Raw genomic sequence first — 17,317 nt, forward strand, 5'->3', positions numbered from 1 at the left:
GCATTCCCACTGGTCACAGACAATGTTCTATTGAATGGGAACATTCATTCCAAATTTGCAGTTACAACTCCGAATGTTTCTGAGGATATCCAAAGCTGCCATTGGACGTCCTTGTGTCTGTTCTGCTGTCCAGCTGGAGTGTGAGAGATCTAAATCTTCTCTAATTTCACACACCCTGATGACCTTTCCTCTCACAATATAAAATAACAAAAACTTTTCACCCCGAGTCTGCAATTTACAACCGACCGAACCTCAGCTGTGATTGAGGAATGTTTGAGGTGATCTAGACTGCTCCTCGAGTGAGGAATTTCTTGCCAGCATCGCCCTTGAAAGGGTGATTTCTAATTCTGAGATTTTGCTGACTGTTTCTCCAGGGTGAGATGAAAGAACACAGAGGCTCCCAGAATGCTGCATGAAGTAATTGATTTCTCTCAAACAATTCCATTTCACCCGTTTGTCTTCCACACTCAGCCCTGTGCATGCAGACTGGTAAGAAGTCTCACAACACCAGGTTAAAGTCCAACAGGTTTATTTGGTAGCAAATACCATAAGCTTTCGGAGCGCTGCTCCTTCGTCAGATGGAGTGGTCCACATCATGCAGACTGTTGTCAGAATTCACTCTATTTGAACCTGGAATCATTCTAATGCATCACTCCAGCTGGGGTCCACTCTCAGAAACATCTGTCTTGTCCCACCTACCCCATCCTCCAGCTGTTTTAAGCTTTCAATGTCCACCTGTCTCTCTGTCACCTCCTCCCCCCACCCAATCCAACAGCAATGAACTCCCTCTCTGTTCCTGAAAACAATCGCGTTATCCATCAAACACCAGCCCCATCCTCACAGAAATATCATTTCATTGATATAGCGCCTGTAACGCAGTAACCCCTCACCGGACGTGTCAAATGAACACTGAGTGGAGATGTTAGTGCAGACAACCCAAAACAGTATGGTGGGAGGGACGTATTTTGGAGTGTCACTGAGGGAGAGACAGACTAGCGGAGAGGTTAAGGGAGGGGGTTCCAGAGCTCAGGCCCCCAGGCAGCTGAAGGAGCCCATTGTGGAGCAATGGAAAATGGGGCCGAGTTCCCGAGGCAGCAATTATCCGGGTATAGAGATATCAGAGGGTTCATAATCTAGAGGATCACACACAGATAGAGAGGAGTCGGGACCATGGAGAGTTTGGAGAATATGTATGTCATCAACGTGGACAATAACAGCAGATGCAGAGGAAGACCATCAACACATGGGTTCCCTCCGGGTCTCACACAAACCCAAACATCAAATATGTCGGTGCTTCTTCAATAATCTCTGGGTCCAGACGGGGTTTCCATTGGCTTTCCATTTAACAACACTCCATGGACAGCCTCACATCAGAGAGGATCACCACCAGATTCACAAAGGGCAATGAGAGAGGGACAATAATTGTCAGGCTTGTCAGAGACACTCACCTCTGGAATGAGCCAATATGTTGATTTCACCAAAGGGACTCCATTGTTTGAAAAGACACAGATTAAAGGAAATCTTCACCCCTTTAAATCAAATGTTAAAATCAGCTGCACTGAACAGAAATATTGACTGCAAATTAAACCATATCCTTCTTTCTCTTGTGACCCAGGGTACAATTACTGATTAAACATCTCACTTTGGAAAGGGAATCCCAGCTGGGTTATTTTATTCAGTGTTGTGATTCGATTGTCGACATGAAATAACGAGTTACACTTCATATTGACACCATTAGCTGTGGATCGTTTTCTAATGAGCTGAGTTACTGAAATCCATTGTGTAAATTCCAATATCTCACTGTTTCTTCAAGAACTCATCCCGAAAACTCCCTTTTCTTCATCCTCAGTTTCCGATGCAAACATCTCCCTTCAACACCAGTACAATGGTTCGTGAGTTAGCTCATTCCCTCTGTACATGGAACCCTGGAGATCCATTCCTAACAGAGATTTCCATTCCTTCCAACACAGGGGACTTGCCAGAGCCGCAGATATCACTGGATCAACCGACTGGAGTGTATCTAGAAACAGAGAATGTCACCCTCACCTGCACTGTGGAGACACATTGTTCCGATAAAACCTTCGGCATTTACAAGGGTCATCAACATTTCAATATTCATCCAGATTCCACACGGGACAACTCTGCAAGATTCTCGTTTGCTGCTTTGAACCAAGGAGGCCTTTATCTGTGTGCTTATTGGTGTCAGAGTGATCGGCCTGCTCCATTGTCTGAGCCTGTGATGGTGACAATAGCAGGTGAGGGACTGGGAACGGAGATTGTTAACATATCTGTTCAAAGTCATTCTGACTTTCACAAATCATGTCTTATCCACTGTCAGAAAATGGAAGGTTAGATATGAGGAGGGAGGAGTGTAACTGAATAATCTTCCCGGTCATTCCTTAACTCCTGACAGAATCCATGAGGGTTTGGGGCCTGAATTCTTGGCCTGTGGTTAAGGGTTAGAGATGACCAGAGGATTGAGGCTGGGGGAGGTGTGAAGGACCCAGTCCACAGATGAGGGGTCCTGTACCTGGCGGCAGGTTTTGATCATTGCCACATGATGGTACAGTCTGACCAGGGATTGTTTCCAGAATATTCTGGTGCCAGGGTCACCGCCCCCTCGTGTCAGTGTCCAATAGCTGATGTCGGGAAAGTGTCTCCCATCGCCCTACTGAGGAGGGAGCAGCTGGGATCCAATCTCAGACACATCTGTCCTGTCCCACCTACCCCATCCTCCAGCTGTCTAAAGCTTTCACAGGCTGTCTGTTTCCCTGTCACCTCCTCCCCTGTCCAACAGCGATGAACTCCCTCTCTGTTCCTGAAAGTAACAATTGTTCACCCTACACCAGCACCATCCTCACAGAAACATTATTTCATTAATATAGCCCCTGTAACGCGGCAACCTCTCATTGGGCTGTCAAAGGGAACCATTATCCACTGAACACTCAATGGAGATGTTAGTGGAGATGACCCAAATCTATGTGGAGGGAAGGAGGTGTTTAGGAGTGTCATTGAGGGAGAGAGAGAGACAGGCGGAGAGGTTGAGGGAGGGGATTCCAGAGCTCAGGCCCCCAGGCAGCTGAAGGAGCCCATTGTGGAGCAATGGAAAGTGGGGGAGAGTTCCCGAGGCAGCAATTATCCGGGTGTAGAGATCTCAGAGGGTTCATAATTGAGAGGATCACACACAGATAGAGAGGAGTCGAGGACCATGGAGAGTTTCGAGAACATGTTTGAACATTTTTTGAAATGCAGCTTTTGTTCAGTCCAATGGGGATGGTGCCGGGGGATTATGTTCTTCTGTGAGAAGGGGAGGGGGGAGGGGAGGGTGTGGGGGGGAGCTGAATGGGACTTGTCTTGAATTAGGACAAGGGATGGGGCAGAGGGTGGTGGTGTGGGGCAAGTGATACGTGGCTAATGTCGGTCCGCTGCCGGGTGAAAGATGGGAGGGAAAGGGAGAGATCCCGGGGGCTGTTTCTGTCTGATAGGGTCTGTCCCACCATTTAAACTGATGGAAAAGACAGAATCGACACTCAGTGGATATAATCGTAACCAATTTAGTCTCTCCTCATTTGACAGACCTGCCATCCCAGGAATCAGCCGGGTAAACCTTCGCTGCACTCCATCCATAGCAAGGACATCCTTCCTCAGATTAGGAAACCAAATCTGCACACAATACTCCAGGTGTGGCCTCACCAATGCCCTGTACGACTGCAGTAAAATATCCCTATTCCTATACTCAAATCATCTCGCTATGAAGGCCAACATACCATTTGATTGCTTTACTGCCTGCTGTACCTATGCGCTCACTTCCAGCAACTGATGCACCAGGACACCAAAGTGTCGCTGAGTATTCACCTCTCTCAATTTACACCCATTCAAATAATAATCTGCCATCCTGTTATTGCGACTGAAGTGGATAACCTCACATTTATCCACATTTTGCTGCATCTGGCATGCATATCTCCACTCCCTCAACCTGTCTAAATCACACTGAACCATCTCTGCATCCTCCTCACAGCTCACCCTCCCACCTAACCTTGTATCATCTGCAAACATGGAGATAATGGGTTCTGAGCACAAATCCCTGTGGAACACCAGCACAGATCCCTGCGGAACCTCACTAATCACTGACCGCCAATCGGAAAAATGTCAATTTCTGCCAACTCCTTGCTTCATATTGGCTAACCAGCTTTCTATCCTTCTCAAGAAACTAACCACAATCCTGTGGCTTTAACTTTACAGAGTAGTCTGCTGTGTGAGACCTTGTCGAGTAGGCCATTCGGCCCCTTGTTTTCTGCTCTGCCATTCAATTAGATTATGGCTGATTCTCTACAATGTTCCTGCACAATCTACTCATCCCTTGATGTCTTTAATATCTGGGAATGTATCGATCTCTGTCTGGAATATGCTCAGTGACTGGGCCTCCAGATCTCTCTGGAGACGCGGAGAATTCCAAATGTTCTGAGTGAAGAAATTTCTCCTCTTCTCAGTTCAAAATGGCCGACTTGTCATTTCAAGACAGTGGCCGCAATTCTCCCAAAAGTGCTGAATTGGTGGGAGAACTGTTCTAAATCCCGACTGTTCTGTCAGCTCAGCTTCTCACCTGAATCTCCGCACTCTGTGCACTGCAGAGGTCCCAGTCGGGAATCTCATTAAAACCCAGGGGGCGCGGGGCCTATTCACGCTGGAGTCTGACAGTTCTGGAACTCTGCGCATGCGCTGTGGCCCTGATCTGACAGTCACCCCATTTGCTGGCCAGCTCGATGGCTGGCCAGCCCGGGACACCCGTAGTGCTGCCTGAGAATTGCAGTCAGTGTCTCTGTGATGGTGGGCCACCCAATGAGGGGAAACGTACATTCTTCATCTACCCTGTGGAGCCCTGTGAGGATACAGTCTGTTTCAATGAGATCACCTCTCATTGTGTGATACTCTAGACCAGAAAGCACAGGCCCAGTCTCCTCAATCTCTCCTCAGAGGACAATCCCAGGGCTCAGTCTGGTAAATGGTCGCTGCACTCTCTCTGTGGGAAATATCTCCTTCCTTAGATAAGGAGATCAAAACTGTAGACAGTGCTCCAGATGCTGCCTTCCCATGGCTCTGTGCAAATGCAGCAAACATCTTTACTCATCTACTAAGATCCTCTGCAATGAAGGTCAACATAACTTTGACCTTCCAAGTTGCTTGCTGACCCTTCACATTTGCTTCCATTGATATATGAACAATGACATCCAAGTCCACCTTGGACATCAAGTCTTCCTGATCTCTCTCGATTTCAGAAATACTCTAACTTTCTGATTTTTCCAAAGTGGATGTTACATGTTTTTCCACATTGCGTTCCATCCGCCATATTCATGTCCACACACTTCACCTGATTAAATCTCCTTGATGCTTCGCTGTGTCCCTCTCAGAATTGACATCCTCTGCCCCCACCACCACCGCCCCCCAACCAACCACCCCCCCGCTCCCCCCCCGCCCCACCCCCCCCCCCACCCCCCCCACCCCCACACCCCCCCCCGCCCTCCCCCCCACCCCCCTCCCCCGCTCCCCCCCCCCTCCCACTCCAATTGTGGTGTCGACCCAAAACTTGGCGATATTGCCTTTGGGAAATTAGAATCGTTGGGTGCTTTGTCTTTGACTGGCCCAGACACAATTGGCCGCAGGGACTTTTTCTGTGCTGTCGACCTCTCTGACTCTATGAATCTCTGATCCTCCCCCCACCCCCACCGTGACAACCCGTGATAGCGGTTGTGAACAGCTGAGGGCCAAGCACTGATCCTTACGATGTCCCATAGAACCATAAAACCATTTTACAGCTCAGAAACAGGCCTTTTGGCCCTTCTTGTCTGTGCCGAACCATTTTTTGCCTCGTCCCACTGACCTGCACTTGGACCATATCCCTCCACACCCCTCTCATCCATGAACCCCTCCACGTTTTTCTTAAATGTTAAAAGTGACCCCGCATTTACCACTTTATCCGGCAGCTCATTCCACACTCCCACCACTCTCTGCGCGAAGAAGCCCCCCCTAATATTCCCTTTAAACTTTTCTCCTTTCACCCTTAACCCATGCCCTCTGGTTTTTTTCTCCCCTCGCCTCAGTGGAAAAAGCCTGCTTACATTCACTCTATCTATACCCATCAAAATCTTATACACCTCTATCAAATCTCCCCTCAATCTTCTACGCTCCAGGGAATAAAGTCCCAACCTGTTCAATCTCTCTCTGTAACTCAGCTTCTCAAGTCCCGGCAACACCCTTGTGAACCTTCTCTGCACTCTTTCAACCTTATTTACATCCTTCCTGTAACTAGGTGACCAAAACTGTACACAATACTCCAAATTCGGCCTCACCAATGCCTTATATAACCTTACCATAACACTCCAACTTTTATACTCGATACTCCGATTTATAAAGGCCAATGTACCAAAGGCACTCATTACAACCCTATCCACCTGTGACATCACTTTTAGGGAATTCTGTACCTGTATTCCCAGATCCCTCTGTTCAACTGCACTCTTCAGAGTCCTACCATTTACCCTGTACGTTCTACTTTGGTTTGTCCTTCCAAAGTGCAATATCTCACACTTGTCTGCGTTTAATTCCATTTGCCATTTTTCAGCACATTTTTCTAGTTGGTCCAAATCCCTCTGCAAGTTTTGAAAACCTTCCTCACTGTCCACTACACCTCCAATCTTTGTATCATCAGAAAATTTGTTGATCCAATTTACCACATAATCATCCAGATCACTGATATAGATGACAAACAACAATGGACACAAACCGATCCCTGCGGCACACCACTAGTCACAGGCCTCCAGTCAGAGAAGCAATCTTCCACAACCACTCTCCGGCTTCTTCCATTGAGCCAGTGTCTAATCCCATTTACTACCTCCCCATGTATACCCAGCGACTGAACCTTGTTAACTAACCTCCCATGAGGGACCTTGTCAAAGGCCTTGCTGAAATCCAGGTAGACAAAATCCACCGCCTTCCCTTCATCCACTTTCCTGGTAACCTCCACGAAAAACTCTAATAGATTGGTCAAACATGACCTACCACGTACAAAGCCATGTTGACTCTCCCTAATAAGTCCCTGTCTGTCCAAATGTTTTTAGATTCTATCCCTTATCACACCTTTCAATAACTTGCCCACCAGCGACGTCAAACTTACTGGCCTATAATTTCCCGGATTTCTTTTGGAACCTTTTTTAAACAACGGAACAACATGAGCCACCCTCCTATCATCCGGCACCTCCCCCGTGAATACTGACATTTTAAATATGTCTGCCAGGGCCCCTGCAAGTTCAACACTAGCTTCCCTCAAGGTCCGTGGGAATACCCTGTCCGGTCCTGGGGATTTATCCACGCTGATTTGCCTCAAGACAGCAAGCACCTCCTCCCCTTTAATCTGTAAAGGTTCCATGACCTCCCTACCTGTTTGCCCTATTTCGATAGACTCCATGCCCATTTCCTCAGTAAATACGGATGCAAAACACCGTTTAGAATCTCCCCCATCTCTTTTGGTTCCATACACAGTCTACCATTTTGGTCTTCAAGACGACCAATTTTATCCCTCACTATCCTTTTGCTCCTAACATACCTATAGAAGCTGTTTGGATTTTCCTTCACTCTGTCTGCCAAAGCAACCTCATGTCTTCTTTTCGCCTTCCTGATATCCCTCTGAAGTAGCTTCTTGCACTTTTTATACTCCTCAAGCATCTGATCTGTTCCTTGCTGCCTGTACATTTCATACAACTCTCTCTTCCTCTTAATCAGTGTTACACTCTCCCTTGAGAACCAAAGTTCCTTATTCCTATTTACTTTGCCTTTAATCCTGACAGGAACATACAAACTCTGCACTCTCAAAATTTCTCCTTTGAAGGCCTCCCACTTTCCATTTACATCCTTACCAGAGAACAACCTGTGCCAATCCACACTTCCCAGATCCCTTCTCATTTCATCAAATCTGGCCTTTTTCCACTTCAGAACTTCAACCCGAGGACCAGATCTATCCTTGTCCATGATCAGGTTGAAACTAATGGCATTATGATCACTGGATCCAAAGTGTTCCCTCACACTCACATCCATCACCTGCCCTAACTCATTTCCCAACAGGAGATCCAGTATCGCATCCTCTCTTGTTGGCACCTCTATATACTGATGTAGAAAATTCTCCTGAACACATTTTACAAACTCTACCCCATCTAAACCTTTAATAGTATGCGAGTCCCAATCTATATGTGGAAAATTAAAATCCCCTACTATCACAACTTTGTGTTTCTTGCAGTTGTCAGCTATCTCTCCGCTGATTTGCTCCTCCAATTCTCGCTGACTGTTGGGTGATACCTAATACAATCCCATTAATGTGGTCATACCTTTCTGTTTCTCAGCTCCGCCCATAGGGCCTCTGTAGACAAGCTCCCTAATCTATCCTGCCTGAGTCCCGCTGTACCATTTTCCCTGACCAACAATGCCACCCCCCACCTTTTATACCTCTGCCTCTGTGCCGCCTGAAACCTTGGAACCCTGGAACATTGAGCTGCCAGTCCTGCCCCTCCTGTAGCCAAGTTTCACTCATGGCTATAATGTCATATTTCCACGTGTCTATCCACGCCTTCAGCTCATCTGCCTTCCCCACAATACTCCTGGCATTGAAATAGACACCTCAAAAGGATACTTCCACCACACACAAACCCTTCCATTTGTTATTTTGCTTGAACTAACCTGTCTTTTTACCCCTGCTCCACTATCTGCTCTGGCACTTTGGTTCCCATCCCCCCTGCAAATCTAGTTTAAACGCTCCCCAATAACACTCGCAAATCTCCCTGCAAGTATATTGGTCCCCTTGTAGTTTAGGTGTAACCCATCTCTCTTGTACAGGTCCCACCTGCCCCAGAAGAGGTCCCAATGACCCAAGAATTGGAAACCCTGTCCCCTACACCAGTTCCTCAGCCACGTGTTCATCCGCCCAAGCATCCTACTCCTACCCTCACTGGCACGTGGTACAGGTAGCAATCCTGAGATTACTACCCTCGGGGTCCTGCTTTTTAACTTCCTTCCAAGCTCTTTGTACTCACTCTTTAGGACCTCCTCACTCTTCCTTCCCACGTCATTGGTACCGATGTGTACCACGACACCTGGCTGATCACCTTCCCACTTTAGAACGCTGTGCACACGATCAGAGACATCGCTGACCTTGGCACCTGGGAGGCAACAAACCATGCGGGAGTCTCTGTCCCGACCACAGAACCTCCTGTCTGTACCTCTGACCATTGAGTCCCCTATCACTACTGCTCTCCTGTTCTTCATCCCACCCTTTTGTGCTGTAGAACCAGACTCAGTATCAGAGTTCCGGCTGTCGCAGCTTGTCCCAGGTAAAGCATCTCCCACAACAGTATCCAATTTAGTATACCTGTTGTGGAGGGGTATGGCCACAGCGGAACCCTGCTCTGCCTCCCACTTTAATCACTGCCCCAGAAGCTGAGAGTGACCCTTTTATTGCAAATTTCTACAATATATTTTTGGAACATTTCTCAACCTGTGCCAGTCTATCAATGCCAATCCCGTGTACCCTCATTCTGCACATTAACCTCCTGTGTCCTTCTGAAAATTCCAGTGTACCACATTCAGTGGTCCCCCCTTATCTATTCCTGCAGTTAAATTCCCAGAACACGCGAACAGTGTGGTCGCACATGGTTTCCCTTCAATATATCCATGTCCACTGCCCAATCCAGGGGGGTCTGCAGTGTGTGGGAGGGGTGGGGGGATCTTTAATATTTTGATTGTATCTCTGGTGGTGTTAAAGGAGTTCCTTAATTACAAGGCTGAATATATTTCAACAGATTCCAATAGTGCATTTTCTTGCGATATGTTTAGCCCCACTCTGGGGTCTGATGCCCTGTTCATTCTGTCGGGGTTTACAATCTCCTTTCTCTCTCTCTGTGAAGCCTCTGAGCTGAGCACAGGGTTCTGCTGTGGCCTCTCTCTGACACCGCTTACCTCTTTCTCAAACTTCCTCACATTGTTGCTAATCTGTATTAAACGTGTTGATCTGTTTCCTGCCGATTTCTCCCCAACTCTCCCGACTCATCCCATCTCTCCCGACTCATCCCATCTCTCCCGACTCATCCCATCTCTCCCAACTCATCCCATCTCTCCCAATTCATCCCACCCTCCTCTTAACACAATTCCCTGCCCTCACTGCCAAGCTGGGAAATACCCACTGAACCTTCTCATATCTAATGAGAACAACACCAGCTTCTCCAGTCTCTTCCCATGATCCAAGTCCCTCAATGTGGATCAGGGGGTAATGGGGTGGGACATTCACCACCCACGGGGTTCATTCGTGAATGAGAGTCTTCAGCAGATTTGGGAAATTTAAATATGGGGCAACACTTGAGCTCAGTTCTGGAATATTCTGTGAAATATATTTTGGCCTGTTCTGTTAGTTCTGAGTCACTGTCCTTGCTGGCAGTGGCTGAGTTCCTCTTTTTTTCAACTGAAGCCTCTTCGAGTTGAAACCACTATCCTTCCGCTGTGACACCCCATTGCTATCGCTCCCATCTTTAACACTGAACATTTTCAGAGTGTTGACTCACTCCTCAGAGTCATTTCCAGCTTCCAGCTTGTTTGAACGTGTTTTTTTTAATATTTGGGGATGGGTGTCTTTACAAAGTGTGGAACTCAAGGCTCCTAGTAAATAAGTCAGGAGCGGTTACATCTGGGAAACTTGTATTAACTCCCCGTCCTCATTCACCCTGCTGGAGTTGAGGACATCACTGAGATGGAGATCTGTAGAGTGGACAGAGAATAATGACAGACAATGCTGCAGTCTTTGTTCTCAGAATCAACCTCCCAATTCGCAAATATCACAGTCTCAATTGTCACAGTTAATGCCTCCAGCTGCTCTATATTGGAAGACCAACACTTGCATTGAAACAGAGAAGATGGAGCAAGAGGGGGCCATTCAGCCCTTCGATCCTGCTCCGCCAATCATTATGATCATGGCTGATCATCCAACACAATAGCTTGATCCCCCCGTCACCCCATATCCTTTTATCCCTTTTGCCCCAAGAGTTATATCCAACTCCTTCTTGAAAACATACATCATTTCAGCCTCAGCTGCTTTCTGTGGTAATGAATTCCCCAGGCTGACCACTGTCTGGGTGTAGAAATTTCTCAACACCTCAGTTCTAAACCGTCTACCCTGTATCCTCAGACTGTGACCCCTGGTTTCTGGACTCCCCCACCATCGGGAACATCCTTCTTCCATTTACCCTGTCAGGTGCTGTGAGAATTTTAAAGATTTCTATGAGATCCCCCCTCATTCTTCTGAACTCCAGCGAATACAATCTTAACCAACACATTCTCTCCACATACGTCAGTCCCACCATCCAGGAGTCAGTCTGGTAAACCTCCTCTGCTCTCCCTCCATAGCAAGAACATCCTTCCTCAGATAAGGACACACAAACTGCAGACAATATTCCAGGTGTGGCCTTACCAATGCTCTGTATAATTGCAGCAAGACATCCCTGCTCCTGTAATCGAATCCCCTCACAATGAAGACAAACAGACCCCTTGCCTTTTTTACTGCCTGCTGCAGCTGCATGCTTACCTTCAGTGACTGGTGTACGAGGACACCCAGGTCATGTTGCACATTCCCCTCTCCTAATGTTTGGCCATTCAGACGTAATCTGCTTTCCTATTTTTCGACCGAAGTGAATAAACTCGCATTTATCCAAATTATACCGCATCTGCCAAACATTTGCTCAAACACTCAGCCTGTTCAATTCACTCTGAAGGATCTCTGCATCTCCTCACAGCTCACCCACCCACCCAGCTTTGTGTGTTATTTGTTTTGCTGTGACCCGTGCTGAAGACAAAGGGGAGATATCGATGATGGCCGTGGATTCATGGTACAAATGAAGACCCCAATACAGCAAATATTCCGTATTTTCCTATCCCAGAAAAGGAGGTAATTTGGTCCATCGTGTCTGTACTGGGACCTTGAAAGTCCAAGTATGATCTAAATTCCCAGTTTAATATTCACAAAGTCATGCTTTAATCCTCTTTAAAATCATGTACACATCGCTTCTGTAAATGTCAGTGGAATTATTTTCCACCAGGATCTCAATATTTATTTGCTACAGAATCAACCAGCCCGTACATTTTTAAGAGCTTACCTAAGATCATAAAATCATCAGGTCGTTAGAAATAGGAGCTGGAGTCGGCCATTCAGCCGCTCAAAATTGTTCCACCATTCAGTGAGAATGAACCTGCTTGTGGCCTTAATTACACTTCCTTGCCCTCATTGTCGCTCCCTCTGTCTCTTTTGTGTCTCTTTCTCAATCTCTCCCTCCCCCTGACTCTCCCTCCCTCTCTCCCTGTCTCTCCTTTCTCTCCCTCTGTCTGTTCTTCTCTATCTCTCTCTCCCTGCCTCTCTCCGTTTGTCCCTGTCTCGATCTCTCTCTGGTCTCTTGCTGTTTCTATATTTCTGTGTCCCTTCCAGTCTCTCCCTCTCTCTCACTCTGTTCTCCCTCTCTGTCTCCTTGTCTCTATCTGCCTCTCCGGCTCTCTTTCCCTGTCTCTCTGTCTCACCCCCATCCCGCCCCCCGACCCAAAGAACCACTGCTCATCGTAACCACTCGCTCACTTTTAATTTACCCATTGAATCTTTTTTTGTTTTTATCCTGTTTTCTGGCGCTCATCGGGATGATGCAGTGCGTCTGCTCATTAACATATTCTGAGATTTGTGTGGAATATTTAATGACTAATTTTGAATTGAAATATCTTAAATTTAATTGGAGGAGTGCAGGTATGGGTGAGTCTGGATAAGTGAGTGCAGGGAGGTGTAGTCTGTAAGTCCACCACAATTGGTGGCCATTTATCCAAGAATTTGTTCAAATTATTAGGTAGATATTCTCACAATGTCTATTCTCTCAGTGTATTTAAACACATCTTCCCTGATCCATTGCTTTCTCCGTCAAGGGTTAACTTTATATTTGTTCTCAGTGATGTGTTTCTGAGCTGAAACCACAGGTTTCCGTTACAAACACTGACTGTGACTAAGATGCACGCAGATTGATTTGGAAATCTATTGATATTTAATTTTCTTCCACAATTGGTTCAATGTGACGTCTCTGACAGTTTGTAAACTATTTTCTGTTTCCCTGCATTGACACAATATTCAGTTCTCATTATTTAGACGGCACTCTTTCCTGTTGTCTCCTGGAGTTGGTCACATCATTGAGATTGCGATCTGTGTAGAGAGCAGAGACTAATGTCCTTCAGTAAACACATCACAGCAGCTGCTGTTTGTGGTCAACATTTCATCATCTCACCCTCGTTTTGTTCAGTTTAACAGCCCAAAGTCTGAATCCATTCCCATAATGGTGCTCCCAGACACAGACAGACACACTGACACAGACAGACTGAGAGACACACAGACAGGTCGGGACAGACAGAGATAGGGACACAGTGACACACACACACAGAGACACACACACAGACAGGCACACGCACACACAGACATACACATAGAGAGACCGCAAAAAAGACAGACAGACTGGAAGGGTCAGAGATAAGGACACAGCGAAACACAGACATACACAGATAGACACAAACACACGGACTGCAACAAAGACGGACAGACTAAGATACACACAGACACATACACAGAGACAGACAAATACACAGAGACTGCCACAAAGACAGGGTCAGGCACACTGTCAGAGACAGGCAGAGGCAAGGCACACACACACACAGACACACACACACACACACACACACACACAGAGACACAGACAGATACAGACATATGCACAGAGCGAGACAAATACAGAAAAACACCCAGGCCAGTGATCAGTGGCAGACATGCAGATAGAGACAGTTACAGAGCCGCAGAGATCAGGACACAAAGACAGACACATACAAACTGCCACAAAGACACACAGACATACAGAAACGCACACACCTCTGATCTTCGGGTAAGCGTTCTCCAAGGCGGCCTTCACAACACACGACAGCGCAGAGTTGCTGAGCAGAGACTGATAGCCAAGTTCCGCACACATGAGGACGGCCTCAACTGGGATCTTGGGTTCATGTCACACTATCTGTAACTCCCGCAACTTGCCTGGACTTGCAAAGTCTCACTGGCTGTCCTGTCTGGAGACAAAACACATCTCTTCAACCTGTGCTAATGCTCTCTCCACTCACATTGTCTGTATCTTGAAGACTTGATGAGCTGTAAAGACTCGCATTTCAATCATTATTCATTATCCTGTAAATTGAGTTTGTGTCTTTATATGCCCTGTTTGTGAAGAGAACTCCCACTCACCTGACAAAGGAGCAGCCCTCCAAAAGCTAGTGACGTTTGCTCCCAAATAAACCTGTTGGACTTTAACCTGGTGTTGTCAGACTCCTTACTGTGACTCCCCCTGGTGCCAGTACTGAGGGAGTGCTGCACTGTCGGAGGTAGGTGTACATACTCTCGGATCTGAGTTCTATAATCCAAGCTGACACTCCCCTCTCTGCCAGTACTGTGGGAGTGCTGCACTGTTGGAGACACACTGACACATTCCAGAGCCGGAAATACACAATCCAGTCGGACAAATTGCTAGTCTGCTAAATTCCTGGGCTGGTTCTCACAGTGCCTCTGGGTAAATATGCAGCTCTGATCCAACATCAGGATGTGAAATAACACATCATCAGCTCAATGACTCATTTGTTTTGATGGGATCTTTCTGTGCACATTTGTTTTGCTGGGGTCTCCGCGTGAAAAGAGTGATTATATTTCAATAGTACCTCATTGGCTGTCAAGTTTATTTTTTGTGGATGTCATAGAAATCATAGAAACCCTACAGTGCAGAAGGAGGCCATTTGGCCCATCGAGTCTGCACCGACCACAATCCCACCCAGGCCCTACCCCCACATATTTACCCGCTAATCCCTCCAACTACGCATCTCAGGGACAATTTTTTTTTAACCTGGCCAATCAACCTAACTCGCACATCTTTGGACTGTGGGAGGAAACCGGAGCACCCGGAGGAAACCCACGCAGACACGAGGAGAATGTGCAAACTCCACACAGACAGTGACCCGAGCCGAGAATCGAACCCGGGACCCTGGAGCTGTGAAGCAGCAGTGCTAACCACTGTGCTACCGTGCCGCCCACAATGTGCTGAATTCCTGAAAGTTCCCCCGATGTGTAATAGTTCCTTTGTTCCTTCAGAATCAAATCCCCAACCTTTCCCAACTGGAATCTCATCAGAACAGAATTGGGAACAGGAATAGGACATTTGGCCCCTCGGTCTGCTCCGTCATTCAGTAAGATCATGGTTGATCTTTCCCAATGACGCTGCGACGCTGTAAGCCCGCACACTTAGCATGACCAATCCACCTCACCTGCACATCTTTGGAGTGAGGGAGGAAACCGGAGCACCCAAAGGAAACCCACGCAGACACGGAGAGAACATGCAAACTCCACACAGACAGTGACCCAAGACTGGAGTTGAACCCTGGTTCCTGGCGCTGTGCGGCTGCAGCGCTAACCACTGTGCCGCCGTGTTGGCATTACAAATGACCAGTAATAATCTACTTCCTATAACTCAGCATTGAATTTACAATCAATCGTCACCACTTCTCTCTTTCCAATTGCAGTTCTGAATAAGCCACATTTCTGGGTGGATTCTGATGTTGCTGCTCAGGGTGGAGATGTCACCTTTAACTGCCGCAGCCCCCGTGACAATCCTGCCATTGCATTTTACTTATACAGACAAGGAGAAATGGAATTAGTCAGCGTCAAGTCTCCTGCTGCAGACACACATTCCGTCACCTTCACCGTCAAGAATATTGATCGCTCTAAAATAGGAAATTATACCTGTCGGTATGAAGCGGATGTGAATGGAAGGAACCTAACCTCGGGTGATAGTGGCCCTGCAAACATCACTGTGAGAGGTGAGTGAGATTCACTGTCAATATATCCATCTGATTTTAGTAAAACAGTTTGCCTGTTCCACTTCCAATCTCTGACCTTTCCTGGTTACACTAACTAGCGCACTTAACAGTTCAAACTGCCCTGACAAGGTGAACAAATAGTTCCCTGAGCAATATTGTCCACACCTGTGCAAGATTAAGCGTCATTGCGTTCTGAAGAGCTAAACAGATGGCTGGGCCTGTGATGTGGACCACAGCCACACCACTGAGCATTGAGAATGAATGTACACAGGGTTACAGCAGCTGTGATTGGTGGAACATCTGCCCGGTGGTTGACACAGGGTCACCATTTCATGGATGATTTCATGAGTTACAGCCAAAAATTAGGTTATTGATCGATCGAAATTGAGCTGCCTACTTCAAAATCTGGAATTAAACGATGGCCATTGTTGTAAAAACCCACCTGCTTCACTAATGTCTTTAGGGAAGGAAATCTGCCATCCTTACCTGGTCTGGCCTACATGCGACGAGCATCTGTCTCTTGAATATCCAATGAACGGAACTAGTGAGACACTCATTTCCAGGGGCAATGAGTGATGAGCAAGGAATGCTCAGCCCAGCCAAAGACACGGACATCCCATGCAGGTATTAAACATAGTGAGAAGTCTCACAACACCAGGTTAAAGTCCAACAGCTTTATTTGGTAGCAAATACCATCAGATTTCGGAGCGCTGCTCCTTCATCAGATGGAGTGGAAAATCTGACGAAGGAGCAGTGCTCCGAAAGCTTATGGTATTTGCTACCAAATAAACCTGTTGGACTTTAACCTGGTGCTGTGAGACTTCTTACTGTGTTCATCCCAGTCCAACGCCGGCATCTCCACATCGGTATTAAACATACCCAGTGACAAATAATTCCTTTATTAGTTACACCATGTAACTATTGACAAAACGCGAATCAGCTATCTGCGACTTTCAAAGATGTGATACAAACACGATTGAAGATCAACCTCCTCCTGTGTCCCATTTCAAATTGTACCATTTACTGTATATTCAAAACCCTGGAATTCCCTCCCTAACAGCACTGTGGGTGCACCTACACCACACGGGACTGACTGATGTCCAATAACAATCCTGGAACTCCCTCCCTAACAGCACTGTGGGTGCACCTACACCACACGGGACTGACTGATGTACAATAACTTTCCTGGAACTCCCTCCCTAACAGCACTGTGGGTGTATCTACATTACATGGGATTGCAGTGGGTTCAATGTGGCAGCTCACACACGACATTCTCAAGGGGCAATAATTGCTGGTCCTTCCCAGCGACACCCACATTCTGTGAATGAATAGAAAGATATATACTTTCTCCTTCTGCCAAAAAAAC

The 17,317-nt window shown here is 46.9% G+C and overlaps 1 protein-coding gene across 1 annotated transcript in view; it reads left to right on the forward strand.

Annotated features, from left to right (window-relative positions):
• The window catches only part of LOC144485347 (immunoglobulin superfamily member 1-like), a 48,876-nt gene that overhangs the window by 5,417 nt on the left and 26,142 nt on the right, over positions 1–17,317 (forward strand). Inside the window, exons 3-4 of the mRNA XM_078203545.1 lie at positions 1,971–2,255; positions 15,655–15,951. Of these exons, the coding sequence (XP_078059671.1) occupies positions 1,971–2,255; positions 15,655–15,951 (582 nt within the window). The remainder of the gene's footprint in view (positions 1–1,970; positions 2,256–15,654; positions 15,952–17,317) is intronic.

This window comes from Mustelus asterias, unplaced genomic scaffold (genome assembly GCF_964213995.1).
Source record: "Mustelus asterias unplaced genomic scaffold, sMusAst1.hap1.1 HAP1_SCAFFOLD_188, whole genome shotgun sequence".
NCBI classification, from domain to species: Eukaryota; Metazoa; Chordata; class Chondrichthyes; order Carcharhiniformes; family Triakidae; genus Mustelus; species Mustelus asterias.